The 24,742-nt window shown below is 38.6% G+C and overlaps 1 protein-coding gene across 6 annotated transcripts in view; it reads left to right on the top strand.

Moving 5' to 3' along the window:
• rptor (regulatory associated protein of MTOR, complex 1) overlaps positions 1-24,742 on the top strand; it is a 146,646-nt gene that overhangs the window by 91,139 nt on the left and 30,765 nt on the right. For all 6 annotated transcript variants that reach the window (XR_001425925.1, XM_015040097.1, XM_015040100.1 and 3 more), the window contains 11 exons: positions 454-528; positions 657-722; positions 3,645-3,836; positions 9,573-9,713; positions 10,150-10,270; positions 10,849-10,989; positions 13,650-13,805; positions 19,469-19,587; positions 21,886-21,989; positions 22,071-22,248; positions 22,349-22,459. Coding sequence is in view for 5 of the 6 variants with exons in the window: in XM_015040097.1 (XP_014895583.1) it covers positions 454-528; positions 657-722; positions 3,645-3,836; positions 9,573-9,713; positions 10,150-10,270; positions 10,849-10,989; positions 13,650-13,805; positions 19,469-19,587; positions 21,886-21,989; positions 22,071-22,248; positions 22,349-22,459 (1,404 nt within the window). In the remaining variant the exon portion in view is untranslated. The remainder of the gene's footprint in view (positions 1-453; positions 529-656; positions 723-3,644; positions 3,837-9,572; positions 9,714-10,149; positions 10,271-10,848; positions 10,990-13,649; positions 13,806-19,468; positions 19,588-21,885; positions 21,990-22,070; positions 22,249-22,348; positions 22,460-24,742) is intronic.

Here is a 24,742-nt window from a genome sequence, read left to right on the forward strand (position 1 = left end):
AAACTGCCCCCTTTTTAAAGGGTGAGAAACAAGAGACGGTGTTTTAAAAAAGTTTTTTTTTTTTTTTTTTTTTTTTTTTTGTTCATTTTAGTTAGAAATGGTGAAAATATGGCGACGGCTGTTGCTCTATTGCTGTGAGGGACCAGACTCAAACGAGGACAAAAAATGTTCAAAGTAAAAAAAAGTTTCAATTTAATTCTTCAAAAAAATGATTAACAAAGCATAAAGATTTAAAGCAAGAATAAATCAAAGGATAAGTAACAAATTTTCTTCCTAATATTTTTGTTTTTGAGGAAAATTTGAAGACAACCGTTCTTTTCAACATACCCTGATTTAATAACAGTATTCAGTCGTCACTCAGTCGGGGGAAAAGAGAAAAAAGCAGCACATTATAATAAGTGTTACTCTGAATGAAGAGTGAAGCCTCTCAACTCCTGCTCTTCATCTTCACAGTCATGTCAAGCTGACCTGGTGAAAGACAACGGACACAAGTATTTCCTGTCTGTGTTAGCCGACAGCTACATGCCTGTGAGTATCAGCCGCCGTCGCCGGTAAAAAGAGTTTGATGTGATTGTTTCTGCTTAATTTGATGCGAAGCTGTTTAAATGTTAATAGTTTTCCGTGAGAGGGTTGAGGAATGCTCTCCTCTCTTTCAGGCGGAACATCGTACCATGGCCGTTTTCATTTTGGCTGTCATCGTCAACAACTACAACACAGGCCAGGTACAGAACCGGTTTGAATTTGTGTGTGTGTGTGGCTCCGAGCGGAGCGTCAGAAGGCCAGAGGGAGCACACGGCAAATTATTAATTTACTCCTCTCGCCAGGAAACGGGGGGCCTTCTCAGAGCCAGCTGTCATCTCTGTCGCCTGTTGTATATTTCCAGTAGATATTGGTTATGTGACAGTTTTGTCAGCAGCAGTTACTCCTGCAGCCTCTGTTTCTGCCCCGGCCACCGATGTGGTGACACTTTATCTCCAAAAGAGTCACTTCCGTCGGCCCCCAAGCCTCCTGCGTGCAATCCCAGAAGCCTTTTATGTCTGCTGCTCATCAAATACCCAGCGGTGCAACGTTGGGATAATGTAACTCACCGTTCCACCCAGACACGCAAACAATTCCTAAGAAAATATTTGTGATATTTCTGTCTAGTTATGGTTGTTATTTGAGTCTTTTATTCCCACTCATGTGCCTGTTTCTGATATTACATTTTATAAAAGTGACAAATCAGAAAACCTGTACCCGCCGTCAGGCTCAGAAACGCCAATCCTTCATGTATATTTCTCTGCACACTGAGCACTCCCACATCTCCTGCTGGTTTCTGTAAATAATAGATGATCGTGACATTACAGAAAGACTCTCTCCCTGCTTTACAGCTTCAGTTTCCTGTTTGTTTCTTATGTTAAACGACATTCGTCAGCTGTGGATTTACAGCTGAGAATGTGTGACGCAGCAATCACAGTGTTGATAAACGTATTTGAAGCTTTGCTGATTTCAAATATGATGACATTGACTAAAATGGATCTCATTTTGATCATGAGTGTAACAATACGGGAAAAATATATTTTTTATGTAACCAGGGGCAACCAAACTTTCAACTTTAATGGCCCAAAAATGCCATATTTCTATTTTATTTAATGTTATCACTGCTCACAAAAAATACATTGATTTTAGTCAGAATTACATTATTAAAAATGCAATAAAAAATATCATGATGATTTTTTTCATCAATAAAAATCCAATATATGTATGGAAAGGTAATTTTTCCCAAAAAAATTATTTATAAATCTTTGTAGCTTAATGAAAAGACTACACCTGTTAGATATTACTTCTCTGCAATATCTAACGGGTGTAGTCACTGGTTCTCTCTTTACTGTGAAGGTTTGTAGGTATTAATATTTTACTGACCATTTGGACAAACATTAGAAAAAGAACAACTGAATGGAGCAGTTCAGGCCTACATTTCCCAAAAGGAAAATCCTAAAAGTTTCTCATTAGAAATGTGTTCTGTAGCTCATTTTTATGCTTTAATAGTAGCAAACATTGCTGCTGCAGCATTTAGCTGTCACCAACCCATCATCACAGTACAAATGAGCAACAGTAACATGCAAGTTAGAGTTGAGTATCCAGTAATTTCTCTTTTTTAATAAGATATAACTATAAAACATGCTAAGGCAGCTTACTTCCTGAATGTTGTAATTTCTTCACTGCTGTTGTAATTCATATTTTTTTGTTAATTAGAATCTGTGATTTGAAGCTTTAAATATTTGCCCCTCGTACTTGAATGTTTCAGATCATAAAATTGAACCTGAGCAAAAACAGAAAGGTAAAATTGTTCTCATGATTTCATTTATGAAAAGAAAAAGCTATCCAGACCATGCTGACGATTCTTGCAACCCTTCTGGACAACAACGGCCATTTGGCATTTGTGAAAGCTAACAATGAGGCTTTTATATCCCTGTGGAGGAATCCTGCCTCGTTTCTTTTGTCAAATCATTTTAAGTCGGCCATATTGGAAGGATTTTCAGCCTGAATGGCCAATTTAAGCTCATCTCAATTAGTGTTCAGTCCAGATTTTTATGAGGCAGCTACTGAAATCATTCAAGGTTGAACTTGCTGGTCTGCATCAGATTGTTGTTCTGTTACATAGCCTAGATGTTGGTGATCTGAGAACCACAAGCTTATAAATGGTTTTTTAACCCTTTCCAGATGGTAAAGTGTCCTCTTTAGATCGAGGCATACTGCGTTTCTTTATGAAAATCTTTTTTTCCTACTTGATGTTGTTCATTTCAATCGCTTTCTTTATACTATAAGTCTAGGACTGAACACGTTCATTCAACTGGAAATATGTGATTAATTATGATTAATCATATAACTGATTTAACTGGGGGCGGAGGTCAGTTTAACCTCAATGTCTGAAGATCTGAAACATCAAAATGTGACAGAAAAGCAAAAATAAAAATAAAAAATCCAGTATGTAAAAATACTAAATACTCTTTAATTTTTTTTATTTTACTGTATTAAGTCTGTTTGGTTTTTTTTTACTCATAGAGACGTTCAAATCAAACATGTGATCTGCGTTATCAGCTCTCAAAGTGTTGCAGAAACGTTGCAGAGCTTTCCTCAGCGCTGCTATAGAATGGATCTGTTTTATCATCTCAGTTTACATAGCATGGGACTTTCTTTCCAGTCACTGCAGTTGCTGCATTTTTGATAACTTGCTTAAAGAAGAAAAAGCAACAGAGCTAAAATCCAAATATTAAACAATATTTAACATCAGTATAAAAAAAATTATGTTATTACTTTGCAGACTTCACAGTTAATTTGAGTGAAGTCTTAATGTTATTGTGTTGCTAATCTATAATATTTTCTGTCCAAATCTCACAGCAAAAGATTTAGAGGCTAGTGGGGATTTATAGACTAACGAGTTTCAAGTCAACCTGAGACCTCTGTGGATTAGGCTCCTATCAAGCTTGTTTTGTCATGAATGCTATACAGAAAGACCAGATTTAGCCACGAGTGACAGCAGTCACGGTCAGAAGAGCTCCGTCTATTCTTAACCGGAAAGAACATGTATTTTTAAAAGATGAAAGATCAAGCGAAACAGTTTAAGGTTTCCAACATCCTTTCCTCGTCTTTCTGCCCTCTAGGAGGCCTGTCTCCAGGGTAACCTGATCGCCAACTGCCTGGAGCAGCTTTCTGACCCCCACCCGTTGCTCCGACAGTGGGTGGCGATCTGCCTGGGCCGGATCTGGCAGAACTTTGAACCGGCGCGCTGGTGCGGCGTCCGAGACAGCGCTCATGAGAAGTTGTACACGCTGCTGTCGGATCCCATCCCCGAGGTGAGAAGTCTGAGCCACACCCTAAACGCAGTCAAAAACACATGAAGGTGTGTATTTATGGGGCACCAAATGTTGGCTTTGTGGTTGTTCTGTGTCCATACAGAGAGAGGAAGAGTTGAACATTTCTCTTCACTGGTTCTCCCCATACATTCTCACCAGGCTTCATCAGTTTTGTTAAGAAAATGAAGCAAAAGAGCCAAAATTTTGCCTCAAGAGGCCTGAATACGAATCCACACCTCATTTTCAGATTGTCAGACAAATATTTTTCCACTCCACAGTAAAGTGCAATTATTTTGTCATAAAACAGATTGGAGATTGTTTGTAATGTGGCAAGATGTGAAAATGTTCAAAAGGTTTTGTCAGCTGCTGCTTGTTCCTGATTTATAATTACTTTATTGATTGTTTCTATTGTTCAAACTGATAAGATTTTTAATTAATAATGAATTTATTTTATTATTTGTTTGTAGAATCCAGATCTTTCTTAGCTTTACATTTTTTAGATTTCCTATTAAGATTTTTCCCTCTGAAGTTGAAGCTGTCATGAGAAAAATGGAGCAATGCCACACGAATAAACAAAGCTTTAAAAAAAAAAGTGCTGGTTTTTATGCTTTCAAACTAGATTAAACGTACAAACAAGAGTTGTCGCTACATTTATCACAGAATTAGACGGCCTTCTTCCCACAGCTGTCGCTGTGTTCAGCTCTTGAGCACGCTCTCCTTTGCCCAACTACTCCTACATTCCTCCAAAGAAAGTCTTGGTGGATCATCAGCATCCACAAGCCTCTCTTTTCTTTTGACAAGTGTTTCATGACTGGAGCTGTGTGGGAGCCTGAGCTGGGTGCAGATTTCACAGATGAAGGGTGGAGAGAAGCCGACTATTTCTGTGCTCGATCAGCAGTTTGAGGTTCTTCACAGGCTGCATTTTTCTAAACCTTCACTGGCTGGGATGTATTCAGAAGTGCGGGACACAAGTCAGGCTTTATATATACAAGCATATATATATATGTATATGTGTGTGTATATATATATATATATATATATATTTATAAAAATTAAGACATTGTGCTCCATTTGTATTCTGGCTTAAAATGAGCTAAACGTAGCAGACAGAACTGTTCTACCTTTGATTGTCTTCCCGTTTTCTGCAGTAAGATAACTATGAGAAACCAGACATGTGAAATAAATGTCAAACATTTTCAACGACGTCACAAAAAAATGTGTAGCACAAAGTTTAAGAGTAGTTGCATATAATGAAATTCCTTTGCTGGCTCTTGTTTGAAAAAGTCATTAAAATGAGCTCTGTGAATAATGGTGGTCAGAACTTGGCTAAAGGAGATAAAGTGCCAGATAGATTTATCTTCACCCCTGGTAAAATACATGTAAAAACCTCAACATAAATTAATGTTTTATTGCACTACCACAATATCGCTCTGAAATAATAGTTTTTTATTAAAAACCAACGAGTGCAACAATGCTTGATCCCCCTGCTGTTATTACTTTATACAACTTCCTTCTGCCATTGTGACAGAACTATTTTCTACTTTTATATTTGATTTGCAGCCAGGCAGAGGAATCTTTTTTATAATTCTCTCTCTAGATCCTCCATAGTGCTCGGTCGTCTTATATGCTCTGCTCTCTCTCTCGAGCTCATCATAACGTCTGATGAGCTCTGGTAAAAAGGAACCTCTGGCAACTTTATACCAGAGGTGCCAGTAAATGCAACCCACAATTTGTATTAAACTGAAGGTCATTCAAAGCGTTTACAGGTAAGCTGTGAGATCCAGAGTCAATTTGAAATATCAGATGAAAATAATTAATTAAGATGACGCCAGTGTTAAGGTCCTGCAGATTGAGGAAGAAGCTTGTTTTATGAACACATTTAACATTTTGACTTTGTGTTTGTTATTATCCTTGTATTCTCCTTTTTCTATTACTACTTTAATACTGTGAGGAAAAAAAAATACAAATAAGTGCTGGTTGATTAAGATGAGAAGAAAAAAAATGTATGAAAACTTTTGTTTTACTTTGGATTTTAATGATAAAGTTTTCATACCAGCAGCCACATCCAAATCTAAAGTTAGTGTCAGGCATGAAAGAAAATCAGTTTGGATAAATACAATTTCTCCTATATTACATGTATTGTTGTCCATCTGTCTTTGCATTATAACAGTGAACTGTTTTTTTATGAGCACAGAAAACTAAGATTTTAGCAAAATATGGTAGAATTTAGGCTTATTGTGATGGTAATAGTGCTGCTTGACAACGTTTTTGGACATAAAAATTGCACACATTTCGAGAAATTGTCTGAAGAAATACCGAAGGAACATCTGTTGAGTCATGTTGTACATCTTTGGCCCTTACATGCTCGACTGAACACAGAAACAAGCCGTTCTGTAACTCCACTGAGCAGGGAACCAGCGTATGAATGTTTTACGATCAGATGCCTTCGCACGGTGATCCCTCATGTTCCCAGTAAGTAGATCGCTCTTCTGTCCAGACGCACATCCTTCATGTTGCAGCTGGAGCCTCCAGCACCTTACTGGGTCATGCATGGACGCCAGAGAGCAGCGTGCAGAGATCGCCCCAACATTCACCCAGATGTTGCTAGAAAAACAGTTGCTTCCAGCAAAAACCCTCCTCCCTGGCATCTGTTTTATCTGCAGGGTTGAAACTGAGGTCTGCAGAAAACAGTCACAGCCTCTCCTGCCTGTTGAGGTTTTTGGTCCAACAATATAACAATTTTTGTTGGTAAGGGCTGCAGAGGGTTTATTTTTGTTTTCTTTCCACATAAATCTTGCATTTTAGACCAGGGGTCCCCAAACTACGGCCCGCGGGCCGGATCCGGCCCGCCACGTCATTTGGTCCGGCCCCCTGAACAATGCCGGATCTGGCCCGCCTCCTCATACCAGAGAGCATTCAGTGTTTTTTTTTCATATATTGTATTTTCCGGTTTATATGTGGATTTTTCTTCAACCACCAGGCGGGTTCTTGAGCAGATGTGAAACTAACTTTCCCTCAATGGAATATATACTAGTCAGTCCCAGTCACCGTTTCACTCACGGTTTTTTCCATTTGCATTCTGGGTAAAAATCTATCTAAAAGCGCGAATGTGTCGTCGTCGTGCGCATGGAAGACGCTGTCTTCAATGAAAAGAATTTCAAAAAAGATAAAAATTGAGTCTTAATCTTTAGTTGTAGATTAATTTTAGTTTGACAAAAAAAAATTGTAGACATACTTTGTACAGTAGCTTCAGTCTAGTTGAAAAATGTGAAAAAATAAAGACATTCAAGGACAAAGTTTCATTCGATGGAAAAGTGCTTTTCTCTTTCCTACTTTTTAAACTTAATGACAGATACCAAAGAAGTCGATAACGAGGATGCCGCAACAAATAACCCCTTTCTGGTATCGAGCGGCATCGAGGAGGCCTCAGGTTAAAGTCGCTGACCATGAAGTGTCCAGTCTCTCCAGGGTTTCTCTGACAAAGTCACAAAACATTTTGTTTTCTTTCACAGCTTTAAATTAATAATAACTCTTGAGGCCACTAAGGATTGTTTTATTCTGACAGAAGTTGTCAGAAAAAGCTCACATGGAGACACCAAAGACCTCTTGCACAGCCTGATGGGACGGTGCAGGTAAAACATCACCTTCAGGCGTCTGTCTGACAATCACCCTGTTAAAAAAAAAATGAGTGAGTTGAATTTCACAAAAACTTAGCAAGTAATGCACTCACCGGCCACTTTGTCAGGTACACCTTGCGTTTACCTGGTTCAACAAGGTGTCGGAAACATTCCTGAGATTTTAGTCTGTATTGACTCTGTAGCTTTGCCTGGCTTTGACAAATCTGTGTGAAATGTAACTTTTTAGTTTCTTGTAGTTGACAGGAACATCACTTGAGTTGGTCTTCTGCTGCTGTCGCCCTCTTGCTCCAGGGCTCAACCTGAGATACTCTGTGTATCGTAGTTGAAAAAAGTTTTAAAGGACATTTTCATATCCATTGAATTGCCATCCAGTTGATATTTTGAGTTTTCTCTTGTTTGCTGCCTTCGATGATGGAGGTGTATTGATAGTTTTCTGGATTAAGGAGTCAGTCAGGAGACGACCATGAATGTCTCATTCAGAGCATGTGTAATTTTAGCTCTTCCTCTATTAAATAAACAACTCTTTTCTGTTAGATAGGCTTCCATGAAAGGAAAATTAAACAAAAAATTGGTTTCTTTTCTCTCTAAGGCAGAGATTTATGAGATGCTCAAAAGACTGCGCTGTCTGTCCTTACATTTGCGTAATACACCTTTAAGACCAGAGGCATATTAAACTCTCTCTCTGGGAGCTGTCAGTAACTTCAACACCAAGTCCCATTTTAATTTTGCAGATAATCTGCGTGATTAGTAAGCAAGGTCTGGTTTCTGGTATGAAGGAAAACCAAGGTCTTAAAATATCACAAATTCAAAACTGCAAAATGTTTCATTCATGCCGTACCTGTAGGTTTAAATTGGATAACAAAGACAGGGCTGAAGTGACTGCAGTTTTCCAAACGGTTCACTGGCTAACCCAGAAATAGAAATATTTTTTATTGTCCCACACAGAGAAAATTCAGGTGTAACAGCAGCATCAAAATGTAGGTTTATACAAAAAAAGAGAAAAAAACAATCTAAAAGTGGTTAAGAATACATGTGTATAAAAAAAATTAAAACAACTAGATCTGACCCTCCATAATCCTCGCTGACTGCACACTGCCAGTCAGATGACTGAAAAATGTGTTTATCAAAAATTTCCGTAGTTAGTGTGCATGTTATAGTCATAGAAGATAGAGTTTTTTGTTGAAGACTTTGTTTAAATGTTTCAAAGTGTCTAAGAAGTTTTGCCAAGTGTTTTTTTTTTTGTTTACTGCAAATGAAACAGATTGAAGTCATTTAAAATTTTTACTGAACCAGACACAACTTTGTGATTTAAAAAGAAGAAAGAAAAAGGATCAAGAAAGATTTCATGTTGAAACCAGATAAAGGTTTTATAGATTTGTCTTCAGGACGTAAAATTTACCACGACCAGAAATTAAAACCAAGTAAAGCACTTCACATTGTCAAACCTTGAATTAGATTTTATTCCTTTTTCTTTATTGAAAACAAAATATAGCTTTTAAATCAATTCTTGGATTCATAAAAGCTCTGCTGTTTCCTCTAAATGCGTTTGTTCTCTTGAAATATTCACGATGAGCAATTTACCTCTAATAAAATCATCAACATTAAGGTACAGGTTTTCTCCGCTCTTAAAACTATTGCCAAAATTGGAAAATGAACATGATGGTGTATCTTCATGACTCTAAAGCAGAAAGCTTTTGTGTTGCTACCATAAACCACTCAGAAAAATATTAATTCTTGTGCTGTAATTTGGTCTGGTTTATGACATCAGTTGCTAATGGAGAATCCTCTCTGGGCGACGCCGAGTTTAGATTAAACATCCACTGAAGCGGAAAGAGAGAAATGAGATACTGTACCGCCAATCAGCTAATAGACGCTTGCAGCTCCGATGATCTCCACATTTTATACTGATGCTGGGAGACGAACTAGTGTTTAATTACTTCTAAAACTTTTATTTATTGGTCTCACTTGGCATTCTGTCAGTGTTGTGCATCTTAAATGAGAGGGAAAGTGTTTAAAAGTCTGAGAGTTGCGCTCACAGCATTGTATCACACGCCAGCAGAACAGAAAGTTGAGGTTTGCCATCTGTATCTCATTGCAGGTAAGATGTGCTGCCGTGTTTGCTCTGGGAACATTTGTTGGAAACTCTGCGGAGAGGACCGACCACTCCACCACCATCGACCACAACGTGGCCATGATGCTGGCTCAACTCATCAACGACGGCAGCCCCGTGGTCCGCAAGGTCTCTGCACAGTCGCACTCATCACCGATCACACATTAAATGCAGCTTCATCGTGGATTTCATGGAAGCAGAAACGTACCTGAGATTTACAAATAACGTTTTTTATTTTGTGGGCGTTTCTTTGTAATGATGCATTTGAAATGCAAGCATAAGACATTTCTTTCTAGTACATTTATCTTAGAACATTTGAAATAAGACAAAGCAAACTTACCAGTATCTCTTCTGCAAGATATGGAAGGTTTTCTTAAGTAATTAATTCCTTAATATTTACGAAAAGAAAGCCTAATTCTACTGGTAGATTATTTCACTAATAGCATTTTCCCAAAGTTACAAATATTTCAAAATTTCAGTAAGAGTATCAAGATGGTCTCTTTAAAAAAAATCCCTGAGTATGCTGGATGTTCTTTTTTTTTGTTGTGCTTTTGCCATTTCCCAGGAGCTGGTGGTGGCCCTGAGTCACCTGGTGGTCCAGTACGAGAGCAACTTCTGCACAGTCGCCCTCCAGTTCATAGAAGAAGAGAAGAACTACGCCGTGCCATCGCCAGCCAACGCTGCAGGTGATTTGAACCAGATCTTGTTTGAAGATGTGAAAACACATCACAATTTGATTTCTTTCTTTCACCAAAAGTGAATTTATCGTGCTATTTGGCATTCTTTGAGGAGAATTATTCCCACAAGGCCTATAATTGTTTTAATAATGTTCATTTGCCATGAATTAGAAAGTGTGCTTCGCAAATCTTGCCCTCCATTTATCCATCACAGATTTTTGAGTATTTTTGAGCAAAGTCTAAAGCTGGAGTTACAGGCAGGTGTGTAGTGAATTCAAGGATAAGTGTATGCGGTAAACCATATGCTTATGTAGCATATCGAGTTTAATTTCCCCCTTTAAAGCATTAGACTAACACCGAAAAGGGGAGCAAATCAAATAGTTGTACAGCGCTCTGACATTTCTTGTTGCTGGATTTTTTTTCTTTTAAGGAAATATTCTCCAGTTTTACAAGTTTAGTTTAAAATTTTAAAATGTTCCTAAATTCACACAGTTTATCAAAAATGAGGGCAGCAGAAGGTTTTGTCTTTACGTTTCAAACATCAATAACACATTTTTTTCTTTTCTTCCGTCTCTGCCAACAATCAGAACCCGGCAACATGACTCCAGTGAGAGACAGCCCGGCCATCCCTCGTCTGCGATCCGTCAATTCTTACACCAACATCCGAGCGGTAACGACCGCCCGCAATCTGAACAAAAGTCTACAGAACCTCAACCTGAATGAAGAAGGTAAGACAGAGAGAGAGATGGATGGTGAGAAACTGAGATTAAAGGCAGCTGTTTGTAGGAGAGGAATAAAATGACCGAAATGTGTCTTTTCTCAATTAAAAAAAAACAGAAATGAAATTCTTCAGATGTAATCTATGCTGCACAATATATTGCATAGCACTTGCCATTGCAATTTCCGTTTTTGCTGTATTACAATCACATAGTGCTGCTCAGATGAAATATTTGGTGGGAAATTATTATTTGAGCGCCAGCCACTCAAGTTCAGCAGGACGGCGATGAACTTTCACCACATTCTATGGTCGCTGTGTGTTTTTAGTGGCTGCGATTCCAAACCCCATAAAACGGGATATTTAAAAAAAAACAAACTAAAAATGTGTTTTTATCATAACATCATCTAAATATTTAGAGATGGTATTTCAATTGGGTGTTTTTCTAATGTTGTGCAGCCACATCTTTAATATATCTGCACTCTTTATGCAGTTATGATAGAAAGTGACTCTGGTGGAGTTTGCAGTAGGGAGCTCAACTTTTTCACTGAGTTCATTCCCCGTTTCCAGGTAGAGCAGAGAACCTGACGCATGCAGTTCAAGTATTCATGAAAATGGATTGTAGTAATTTAAATTCTTTTTTACACATTATTTGCTTCTGTACCTTCAATCCCCCAACCACTCTTCAGATTCTCCACCGTTAGTTTAAAGTACCAATTTAACATTTTTAGTCCTGTATTTAAAAGGGTTTAATCTTCTTTTTCTACGACATTTTTCCCATTCACTTAATTTCCAGTTCAATATGTGGTGATTTTTTTTTTTTTTTTAATGAGGCAGTTCTGCTTATCTCATTGAATGGAAATATTTTTCAGTTTTCCTCTTAGCTATTATTAATGGGGTAGCCCTGCTAAGAATTTGATTCCATATTTACTGAGAATATCCAATAAAAAGAGCCGCGGCGTTGTTTTCCCCATTCACTTTGTTCTCGGAAACGCTGAGCTGTCCTTGGTGCTGAAGGTTTAGAGACATTTCTTTTGGGGCTAGAGGTTGCAGGACTGTTATATGAAGTGTTATATTCCTGTGAATGAATAATAATTCTTGAAAATTGTTCAGTTTCATTGAAAATTTTGTTGACAGTAATAGAACATTTACAGAATGTTGCTGTATTTTTAACTCGATAAGAAAGATCTCTAGCAGTGGATGGTGAGCATGTTGCGGACTTTTGAAGGAGCCTGTTACTGAAACCTCTATTCAACATGCTCCGAGTTTGAACTAAACCAAAATATTCATCTGAAGTTCTGGATTTTGTTTCTCTCTGTGACTGAACCAACATGACAAAAGCAGACGTCACAAGACCTGCATGCCACTTTCAGCCTTTTTCAGCCTCACTGATGCATCACCACTAGGCAACAGAGAGCTCACACCAATCAATCCATGGACTTCCGGAGTCCATCTCTTAAATTTTGACAATTTCTGGGAATGAATTTGACAATCTCAAAGTAGAGAAATGTAATTTAAGAAAATTGCTTACATTTCAGCTCATCCTAATGCAACTTGTTGGCTTGTTGTTAACATTTGTCAAATAGCAGCATGCTGTGCTCCACCTATATTAACTACGTCTCAGTCCAACACTCCTAAAAGTTTCTGAGAATAATGAAAAGGCAATGTTGTGATAACTTTCTGAAGGTAGAGGATAAGAAAGGGCAGGAGCCTCTTAAAGAAACAGAGGCCTAATTTTAAGACATCAGATACGGCTATGATTGAGTAATTTGATAAAGTATTGTCATAACAACTGAAGATAACATAGTTACTTGACTCTGCTATGAAATGGATCTATGTACCTGGAAAATCCATAATGCTGCCCTCCTCCCTTAAAGACAGATAACTGGAGCAGATTACTTCCATCCTTCTAATAAATGACTCAAATTCCCTCTTTTTTTTTACCTTTTCATTTTCCTTATTTAGTTAAATGTTGATATCATACAGCCTCCTACAGCTGTATTTATCAGGCTGAAAAAGTGTGATCGTTTTGTTCATTAAAATAGGTTCCAGATAAAGACAAATGATCCCATTTACGGCCAGCTGTAGAAATGTCAGTCTAACATTTCCTCCCCACAACTTTCCAAGCACACACCAGCCTGCTGTCACTTCCAGCCTTCTGTGTTTCTGTCACCTCTCGGTGATTCAGGCAGCCAAAGCCGGGCGTGCTCCCCTCCGAACCAGCGCTGCCACACTGAGTAATGCATGAGCTGCGTGTAGCGCTAAATCACCGGCGCTCGGTGAAGTGCCTAACCTACTGCTGACACCATTTCTAATTCACCTTCTCGCCGCTCGTTCCGATGCGCTGGGGTGTTTATCATCAATGAGCTCCGAGCAGAGCGGCTCTTTATTCTCCACCAATCTCCATTCTCACATTTCAGCCTGTGGTTTGTTAGGAGGATGCATGGCATTTGAGCTCGTATGAGTCAGAGTAGTGTTTGGGGAAACTGTGAGCTACAGCAGCTCATGCCTGGACCGGAAAGCTCACATGAAGTTATGAGGGGTTGGTCTCCAAGGACAAGTTTGTTTCCTTACTTATTGGGGTGTAATATGGTTTCCTTTATTTTTATTTTACAATTTATCCAGCAGCAACTGGAGTAATAAATGCCACTTTTCTCAATTTCCGCTCTGTAGGCGGCCCAGCAGCCTTTTCTCCTGGTAACCTGAGCACCAGCAGCAGCGCCAGCAGCACGCTGGGGAGCCCCGACAACGACGAGTACATCCTCTCGTTTGAGACCATCGACAAGATGCGGCGGGTTTCTTCATATTCCTCCCTAAACTCCCTTATAGGTAACAGCCATCCCACGGTTTCGGGACAATAGATCGGTTCAGATTCCCTACTTAAACTGGGTAAACTTGTTACGTCATATGGGTTCAGGAGGGGGATCTCTTTGTTTTATTTAGATGGCAGCTGGTTTTATGTAGAAATAATACAGAAAAAAAAACGGAGCTTCAAAGTCGAGCTTCTCTTGTTGAAGCTTTTTTGCATGTTCTGCTCTTCTGCTTCTAGTTTTCTCTCTTTTACTCTTTCAGCCTTTAAAGTTCCCTTCATTTGTGAACCTAAAGCTTCAATCAGGGTTGCTATCAAAGAAGAGTCAAGCATGCCAAACAAGTTTTACAAAGCTTTCACTGCCTGTTTCTTTCTCCTGCTCACATTTATGTCTGAATCAGACACTTGAGTTCACTGGGTGCAGCTTTAATATTAATATCCCTGATGCACTGCAAACCCAGAGTCGGGCCTCATAATATCCAAGCTTGTTGATTCCAATCTTATTAGATTGAAAAATAAATATATGTTTTAATTGTTGTTATCTAGTCCAAATATAATCTCTATAGTTGAATATTTTATTGCTTAAACTAACTTGAGTGTTCTTGGTTTCTGTGTAGAATTAGTTTGTGTCAGTGTTAATGGTTAAACCAAACCAAACTTTGTATCACATCCCCACTTCAGTAAAAAATCAAACCTGTCAATGCCAGTTGAATGTGATTTGTGTTCATAAATAACATGGACAGGCTGTCCTCCATGCAAGAACCGCTGCTGAGTTGAAGGGATATTTGAACAATCATATGGAAAATATTAGTATTATTATTATTTTTGTATTTATGCAGAAATCAAAGTTGATTTAACAAAAAAAAAAATACACTAGTTACTTTTGTGATAAGTGAGGCAATAAACTCCTGTTGCATTAAACCTGCAGCAGGTTTTAGCAGGAGTTTATGCGTTGATTACAATCGTCGCAGTGTATCTGCCCTACCTCAACCTCTGTGACGCTGCAGCTCGGACAGCAGCTGCTACAGGTTTCAACCAGGCTGGCGATAACCTGCACTGGACTGAGCGTTAGACAGAAAATTACAAACAGCAGAGGATGAAGGCACTTTGGAGAGACTGGGACCGTTGGGCATCCCATGGGAGAGTCACTGCTTCCAAACAACAGCAGGGACAAACAAAGTGTAAAGAGCATCAGGGAGGAGCATGAAGGACATTAAAGTGCTTTCCTCCACTGTCTATTGCTCTCCGGTGTTTGGCAGGCTTGACTATCTGCTCAGGCAGCCACTACATAATAGTTCCCACCACCTCAACAACAGAAATATAAAACTTTTTGCTCTTTTTTTTATTCCTAATTTGCACTTCTTTCTATGTTCTCCGCTGCTGTGTCATGTCCAGTTTTGTCATTTTAACTTTGAATGTTTGCAATCAAAACATAAATTTTAAATTAACTTATAATAAAAGTCCAGATGGCGAAGAGAGGGTTTTTTTTCCAGCACATTTTCTTTCAGTTCCATCCTAAATTAATTCCAGTTGTTCTGTTTGCGTAGCTTCATATCAGATAATCAGTTTTCCTCTGCTATTGTTTTTACAGCTTCAATACAATGTGCTGTGTAACTGTCTTTACAAAAATATTCACATTTCTCCCTGAAACTCGTTCAGGTCATTCTTCTCCATTTTCTTCAGGAAACAATTTAATCACTTAAACCGAATCTTAAAAATCCAAATTTAAGCCGAGCGTTTTGTCAGTCATCCCCTCTTGCTGAAATTTTGGGTTTGCCTTTTCAAAACACTCAACATTAAAGCCTTGGAAATGAATGTTTAATGAAAGAAACAGTAATTACAGTTTTGGCACAACATTTGCTCTTTCGCTTTCATCCAACAAATCAACCATTTGATGCTCGTTCTAAACCTTTTTCAAGCCACTTTCTGCTGGAACGAGGTTCCAGGGTGAACAGGTTAAAAGACATATTGGCCCCTCGCCCACTCAGCTCTGCGCCAGAGTCCTGGCCTCCCTGTGAGCCTGTTTGCACCTTGCATGGTGCTGCATGCATAAGCAAACAGACTGCATTCATAGAGCACAAACTGCATGTCATCTGAGTTGATATTTATATTATTTTTTGTTTGTTTTTCCATTTTGTTGTGACCAAAAATCACCTATAGGTTTATTGGATGCTTCACTCATCAGTCTGATTTGTTTGTTCCTTCCTTGTTTGACTTGAAGTTGTTCTCATGAAACCCACGGGGCCTTTGTTTCTCCTCTCCTGAAAACTTCTAAATCGCCCCCTTTTTTTTGGATCTCCATTTCGGTTTTATCAAATCTTTATGTGAGCAAAACCAAGAAGTGAGGGCCTGTGCGTTATCATGGAGCAAATTGAAGCCATAAATGCTGTTTGCGGCCTCTGCTCAACACCGAGCTGCCGGAGAGCAGCAGGACAGCAAAGCTGTGTGGGAGGGCAGCGTTGGAGTAAAGTGATTTATTAACTTCCCACTATTATCATTTGTACAAATCCTACCACACTGTGGAGACCACGCTGCTGTCTCCGTTAGGCACTATTGTTTTGAAAAATGAAGCTAAGGCTCAGTTTTGTCCATTAACCAGGATGCAGGATGGAATATAAGGACATTGTAAACTCAGAGGTCCCACGCGGTCCAGATAAATTCTGATTTTCATGTAAGGATTTCAAATATCTTGATTAGTGTGGAAAAAGGAGCATGAAAAGGTTTTCATTTCCATTTCCTAAATGTTGAGTCATCATTTCTTGTATGTGTCTGTTGGTCCATCATCCACCTATTCATCCTGCCATCCAGACTTTTATTTCTTCCATCCATCTATCAGTGTTTCTTCCATCTACCTGTGCAACAATCTGTTTTTTCCATCCATCCATCCATCCGTCCGTCCGTCCGTCTGTCTCTCCCTCCCTCCCTCCCTCCCTCCCTCCTTCCCTCCCTCCCTCACTCACTCCTTCCCTCCCTCCCTCACTCACTCACTCACTCACTCACTTACTCACTTAATTTGTTTAGTTATCTATCCATGGTTTACCCATCTGTTCGTCTTTCCATCTGCATCCTCAACATCCATCCTAGATCTTGTTTTTTTTTAAGACTATAAGTCTGAAGCAAAATGGATCATTAAGGATGTACAGAAATACATAACCAAACGTCTTGTATTGCTTCCAAAAGAACAAAGATAAATTCACAACAAAGTTTGATAAGTGCATCGCATCAACTTGCTGAATTGCAACAGGAAAACCGAAAAATGGGATGAACTAACCTTGAATGTGGAGGAGCTTTCCATCCTTATCTCTAAACCCCTGCTAAGTTCCAGCAGGGTGAATATGCAGTGAGTTTCACACAAGTCGAGCTGCAGCTGCTATAATTAAGTGAATACTCTTTTTAAGGTTATATAAACAATTAAAAAGAAGCCATTTTCAAAGTTGCACTTACAGAGATCTGAAGAGTGAGCCCCATGACGGAAATAAAATCTGTTAGTTTCTTCATCTAATGTACAACAGAGCCACTCCAGGTCATAATGTTATTTTTATTTAGTAAATAAACTTCTGCTCGCATATAAAACATGTTGAAGAGAAACAATTAGGTTTGAGGGATGTGAAATATAGCCAGAAAAAAAATGGCTTTGACTGACATCGATGTTGCCTTCAAATTCAGTGTATTATGAGTTTGCCTGTGTACGACTGGTTTGTGGAGAACATGGCAGGTTTGTCATCCAGAGCAAATGTACCCAAGCTAATTGGTAAAACATCCAGAACACACAGCACTGGCTCATCCCATGTATTAGTTGATGTGAAAATGTTCAGACACAGGAAGCTGCATTATATTGGCTGGAAAAGCTGCTAAAACCAAAGGAAGAACATAGAAGTTCTTAAGCGTTATTGCTCAACAGCACAGAAATCGATTCTTTAAAAGCAGAATATTGACTAATACGGCACTGAATACACTAGAAAACACGATGTAATTGATTAGAATAGCTACCAGCACTCTAAGCATCCGTTTTGGAAAGATAATTTACACATTGGAGTTTGACTTTAAGTGGACGATATTCACCTAGATTATTCTTCCAACATGAACAGTTTTAAGCTCATCTGATTTTTACACCAGCATTTATGATTTAAAACACTCTGGATCTGAATTGACTATTATTTTTTTCAGGGATTTATATCCACTCAGCGGATTTGATGTGTTTTCCGTTTAAAGAGCGACATACGGCGGCTACAATGTGCTGCTGCTTGGAGTGGAGCTTCAGGGATGCTTTGAAAACATCTTGAACTATTTTTTATGTTGCAGCGCTTAAGGCCCCTAAAATCCCTGTGGTGTGTTAACTGTAATTTGAGCCATTTGCGAGAAATTTGGAGGCACTATAAAAGGAGGTGCAGTGGTTCATTTAGTTTAGCACTTTAACATTTTTATGACTTCACATTTATTTCACTTTTGCTCAAATGACACGAGTGACGGATAAGGACGTCCTGCAGCTTCACATTCATCATGATGCTGTCTGTCATGATGTCTCTGTAGAGTCAGTAGTTTTAATTTGTATGCTCTTATGACGCAGAGCAATCATGCTTTGCTTTTTTCCCCCCCACACTGTCTATTTACTGCAGCAGCTACCTTGCTAATCACATTCTATCCCTCTACCCCTTTCTCTCCCAATTTTTTTTTTTTTTTTTTTACTTTTTGAAATTCTCTGCTTTTGTCAGAGGACACTGGGTTCTGAAATAAGTTGTCCCCCTCTGTCCTCATTTTTTCTACTCCAGACACGCCTTCCAACCTCTCTAGCAGCAACTCTTTTCTTGTTTCATATACTTTCAACCTAATGCGCCAGCTTTAACCCCTTTGTCTTTCTTCCTGTTTCAGTCATCTCTCTGTGGTGTCCGCTCTTTGAGGCATGGGACTAGTGAGCGTTCCCCCGAGTCCTCTTTGGAGAGGGCTGTCCTCAGTTACTGGGTCCAGACTTCAGTCATTCCTGGGGGTTTTTGCCATTTATGTACTTAGAAGGAGCGAACGCATGGGCGGAAACATCTGCAAGGGAGGAAAGTGAAGGAGAATCAACTTGAAACTGGAAACAAAAGAGAGAAGGGGACATATTAGAGGTTCTCTTAAGCAACGTGAAGCTGAGGAGGAGGAAGACGAGAAGTTTAATAAGTTGGAGACAAAAAGAAGCAAGAAATAAAATAAATGAGCGAAAGGAAGTAAAACTCCCCACTTAGGGCAGGTTTTAACACAGTTGGTTGGTGAAGACTCCAAATAAGGAGTAGAAAATGAAAAGGGCCTACTCTACTTTATACCATCTGAAGTCTATCGAGATCTATTTTTATGTTGAATATTTATAATTAGAGATGTTAAGAATATCTAGGTTTACTTTAAAGCAGACCAAGAATTTCTTGTATTTGCTAAGTTACGACAAAGTATTTGTTCCATAAATGCAAGATCTTTTTCTTTTATTCTGGGGTTGATGTGCATGTTTCATACCCAAACACGTTCATCTCTGGAACGCAGAACCTGAATACTTACTGAATTGCGTGGTAACAATAACAGAATGGGTCATGTCTTCTTATGTATTTTTTTAACAGCTGTGAATATGTGGTTTTCATCTCTAGCTGTTCATCTGCTGTGTTAGTATTGTTTGGTGAGACGTCTGAACTTGTCTCTCCCTGTGTGTCCTTTCCAGGTGTGTCCTTCAACAGTGTTTACACTCAGATATGGAGAGTGCTGCTCCACCTAGCTGCAGATCCGTTCCCAGAAGTTTCAGATTTGGCCATGAAAGTACTCAATAGCATCGCATACAAGGTTTGTTGTGGTTAAAGTTTCTGATAATGTGAAGTCTCAATGACTTATCGTTGCAAAAATAATAAGGTAGAAGTTGGCTGCTATTGTTTAAGATCAAAGCTGTTAGTGTGCTGGAGCATTTTACTATATTCCACATTACAATGAAAACTAGTCACTTAATCTGCAGCATGTCTTATTGGATGTTTCGGTACTGAGTCAGTTCAAAGGTTTACACGTCCCTGTTAAAATGGCTGATTTTTATGACGTAAAAACATGACGTCATTATTGAGCATTTCAAAACCTTTATTTTTTTCCTTTAATATCTGGTTCAAAAGCAGCATACAGTCCATCAGTCTTAGTTGTGTTCTGATTAATCATTCTGGGATTAGTTTGGATAAATTATTGGCCTCATGATATTAAAACCCGACTACTTTTTGTATATATACCTCTCTGTTACTTAAAATAAATAAGTGAGTCTTCTTCCTCAGTGACAGCATCCACATGGAACAGTGTTGTTCTAACCCCACTCTAGTCCACTAATTGGATAAAAATATTTTTTGTTTCTGTCACATCCGTCACATTCAGTCACCGAATGATTTTTCGATCACCAGCCGATTTCTCTGTCAAGTAGATTTTGCAACTTTGATAAATTGTATTCAGTAGCAGTGAGAACAGAATGTAAAGGCTGCTGACTTCTGCCAGAGATGGAGCTACATGTTGATTTATTTCCTGCAAAGGCAACTTAATCAAAGACTATCCTCTTAGGTTCACAAGTGTTAACATCGGCTAAACAGAGAATCCAGCTCTTTTAATTAGGATTTTGACTTTCAGATGTTATTGATTTTAACTAAGTGAGCAAGGTCAGAAGCTAATTAGGATTTACTTGCTTCTCAGATGATCAATACGTTGAATTTGTTTTCTATCTGTAGTGTCCAGCTATTTTCCTTCTTATTGATTTTTGATTCATGTCAATATCTCCTGAAATATTAGACTTCATTTGCATTTTATGTTTCATTGCTTCAAATTTCTGCAGTTTTTTTTTTTTTTTTTTCGTAGATTGTCAGATAAATGTTGATTCACTGCCACTGTGTGCCTCTCTTTAATTTTACCTGGTAAAATGTTTTGATTTACAAACATGACATGCATTTAATTTAGGAGGTGGTATAAGATATTCAACTGAGAGACACTACAGGAATACCTCAGCTGTGTCCTACTGCAGCTTAAGCCCATTCATAGAGGAAACATGTTACGTTTGCTGGATTGACTGAGTTTCAAGGCAGTATGTGGAGATGGATCGTGGTGAGGCAGAACAAGATCCCAGTGGGGGAGTTTCCCAGTGGGAAGCAGAGAATCTAGTGCAAACGATTACCCCACTTTACCAACAACTCTGCGTAAACTCTGCCCCGTTTGTGTGATGCTTCTTCAATTAAGGATCCATGGATAAGTCACAAAACTGGGTCAGATTACCTAATGAGTTTTCAGGTAAACAGGTTATATCTCCTGTTTGGTTCATCCTTTGTTCTCTAAGGATAGATTCATATTTTCCTGGTATATCTGTTTGTGCTTGCTGCAGATTCAGTTTATTTTCAAAAATCCATTTCTGCTTTCTTAGCCACACACTGTCTTATCAACATGAGAAAGAAAAAAAAAAAAGCTTCCCATTAGCTTTTTATCTACTTTTCCACTTCCACAGAAACTCTATTAAATCTGTCTCACACTAATGGCTCCTTGACGCATCGCTCATATCTCATATCAGATCTCATTCCTCTGTCACAAACACTGTAGATTTCATAGAAAATGTGTAAGTCTTACATTAAGATGCTCTGCCCCCCTCCAGCCTTTTAGATGCACAAACAAACAAAAGATGCTTGCTACAATCCGGTAATTAGCATAGAAATCAAATCCCAGCCAATGCCAGCCAGTGAAATGTGTTTCCCTCTGCTAACAAGATTTAAGTAGCCCAGTTTTCTCTGCACCGAGCTCCAGTAAACAACAACTCTACTATTCATCAGTGATGCTTCGCCTCCATTGTCCTTATTAGGTTTACCCCTCCCTCACACACCATCGTTAGACACCTCACAATGAAGAGGCAATATTACCTGCTTCACCTAATGAGATAAACTTCTTGAAATTTGGGCAAAGTTTGTAAAGTGCTGCACTTCTTATGCAGCTGCAGCTGGAGGTGATTATCAGATTTTATGTGTTATGTGTGTTTCTAAACCAAACAAAATGATGTTAGCCTTTGAAACGGCTGAAAAGTATCAGAACCTTTCAAATTTGAAGAACAGCCCTGCAGCAAATGCTTGTTTTCCTCACCAGGCAACCATGAATGCCAGACCCCAGCGGATCCTGGACTCTGGATCTCTGACTCAGTCGGCGCCGGCCAGTCCCACCAGCAAAGGCACGCACATCCATCAGGCAGGGTGAGGAAATCGAGATTGATTTTGATGTTGATTTTTGCCGTGATTTTTAAATGCATCTTCATTGCATTGTTGTTCCTCCAGCGGCTCTCCGCCCATGCCCAGTACCAGCAGCTCCAGTCTGACCAATGAAGTCCCCAAGCCCCCAACCAGAGAGCAGCCAGCAACACGGCCGCCCTACACCCCAACGCTGGGAGGACAGGCACCCCACTCACACCAGTTCCCCCGCACACGCAAGATGTTTGACAAGGGACCAGAACAGGTGAAGGAAAAAAAAAAAACTCTGTTGTGGGGAAAAACGGCTATTAACTGGGAAAATGAGCTTCTCGTCGCTGAGCATGTGTTCTTGTGCGCGGGTTCAGGCAGCTGAAGACGGTGAGGAGCCGGGTGGTCACAGGAACTACGTGAGTCTGGCCCTGCAAACAGGACTGTGTGACTGGAGTGCCAAGTACTTCGCTCAGCCTGTCATGAAGGTGAGTGTCCTGGATTAAGCCATCTCTTCTAATGAGGAATCAAATACATTGAGCAATTAGACATTCACACTAGAAGAAGCCATTCCTCCAACAGCATTATGCTGGAATTAGAGTTTGGGCCATAATGGTCATTATTATATTTGGAGGGAAAAGCAGGCAGGTTGCAAACCTGAGACCAGCATCCTCACTGTGAAGCACGGTGCTGGCAGCATCATGACGTAGACATGTTTTGCTGCAAGAGGGACACTTCATGTATGGATGACCCTATAAGCATGCCACCAAGTTAGTTACACATGGGCTTGTACGTGAAAAGGAAGCTTGTGGAAAGATGGCTAAAACATTTGACATTTTTAAATGTCTGAATTTAAAGAAAGTAAATATATTTCTTATCATTAATGTATTTTAGCAAATATTAAGCTGTTATTTTTCCTGAGTGGCACAAAGCAGTGACATAACCAGCCTGGGTTTGGCCCAATTTGTCCTGTGTGAAAATAAACATTGCGTGCTTTTATACAGTTTCTGTAAATATCTGATTTCAGCTGTATTTACTTGCTCTAGTGGTTTCAGGTAGCTGCTAAACCATAAATGGACGACATTTATTTTTGCTCTTTTCTTGTCTTTTTGACATCTGAAAGACTAGAAGACACTAAAAGCTACACTCACACATTCACAGAAACATTCATGCATCTCTTTTTAAACTGTGTTGTGTTTTTCACCGACACATGCAGAGTGATGAAGCGAAGAGACAAATCATACCTCTGTGTCTTTTTGTGGACTTTTTCACACTTTAAGTCCCCAGTCTGGTATCAAACCACCGACCTTCTTCTGAATGGCTGACGACCGCTCGCCCTTTTGAGCTGTACTCATTCTTTGTTGCTAAGCAACAGTGAAAAGGGATATGCCCGGTTATTTTTCGTTTTCACATATTCATGTGAATTTTCATCATAGCTGTTTGTTTATTCCCCATTCTGCCGAGATTTAGGAACACAGAGATCCATCCAGGGACAGGAAGTCAGGGTTTAAACGTTTATTTTAAATAGTAATAAACTGATATGTGAAACTGCAATGTGGGGACCAATCATTGGAGGGGGAAAGCACCTGCTGCTTCTTCAAAATGGCTTCACTGAATAATTGAGCACTCTCAGGTCCATAATGTAACATCCTCCACAGGGAAATTTTAGATGAACCACAGTGATTGTGTTGTACCTGGTAGTTGGTGATGGATTTCCATATTTACTTCGTTTTCCTTTGTTTTTATAAAAAAAGAAGATATTAAGCGTCTTTTAAAGCTAACTATATTGTCAATTAGAAACTGTGCATCAAATGCAAACATGTCCCGGTAAAACTAACTAATAGGATGAAATTATTAGGTTTTCAGAACATTTTAGAAAAAATATTAGTTTTAAAAAAGAGGTAATAGTTTACAACAGGCATGGGGAAGGTAGATTTTCTATTGGGGCGATAAGTACAATGACGGTAGTAACGCAAAAAGAATGATTTGATTATTTATATATGCCATCATTTAGACTGGAAAATGTACCTCTATTTAAATGTGTAAATAATCAATTGAGTAGTTAAATATAGATTTTTTTTCTACTATTTATTAATTATCTATCATAAATCCTATAAACATTTTTTAAGTGTGTGGCTCCAATCATCTTGTCTAAAGGAAAGTTAAACCCAACGGCACTAACGTTGATGTGCTGAAAAATAAATTAATCAAATTATATCATTGAATAAATAAATCAGAAGATTAAATAAAAATAATTTTTATAAATAAAAATTATTTATAAATAAATAAATAATTTATTTATTTACTGTATTCAGTATGTATTCATAATGTATTCATTATCTATGTATTCATACATAATGAATGTATGTGTAATGAATGCATACATTCATTATGTATTCACAAAGTTTTCTAAAACATTTTAAAATTATTGCTACATGTACGTATGTATTTACTTCATGTATGTATTTTCAGTTTTATTTACATATTTCCATGCGCATACACATTTTTTAATAGCACGTTTGGGTTTTTATCACAGTGTGATTAAATTAAGTTATATTTAAATTAGAAAAGCAACAAATATTTTTACAGCTGCTTAAAAGTTGACATTTCAGATTACTTGGATATTGCTGTGTTATTTTAGTCTTTGTAAAAAGCAGGAGACAATATGTAAACTCAAAATCTTCGAGTAAAAGTGGCTACAGTAAATCAGAGTCTCAGTGGAAACTGGTTGCAGCAAAGTGCCTAATGACCAAAAGGTATTTTGCCTTGCT

The sequence above is a fragment of the Poecilia latipinna genome, unplaced genomic scaffold, assembly GCF_001443285.1.
Source record: "Poecilia latipinna isolate Pla-1442-1.1 unplaced genomic scaffold, P_latipinna-1.0 Scaffold496, whole genome shotgun sequence".
Taxonomy (NCBI): domain Eukaryota; kingdom Metazoa; phylum Chordata; class Actinopteri; order Cyprinodontiformes; family Poeciliidae; genus Poecilia; species Poecilia latipinna.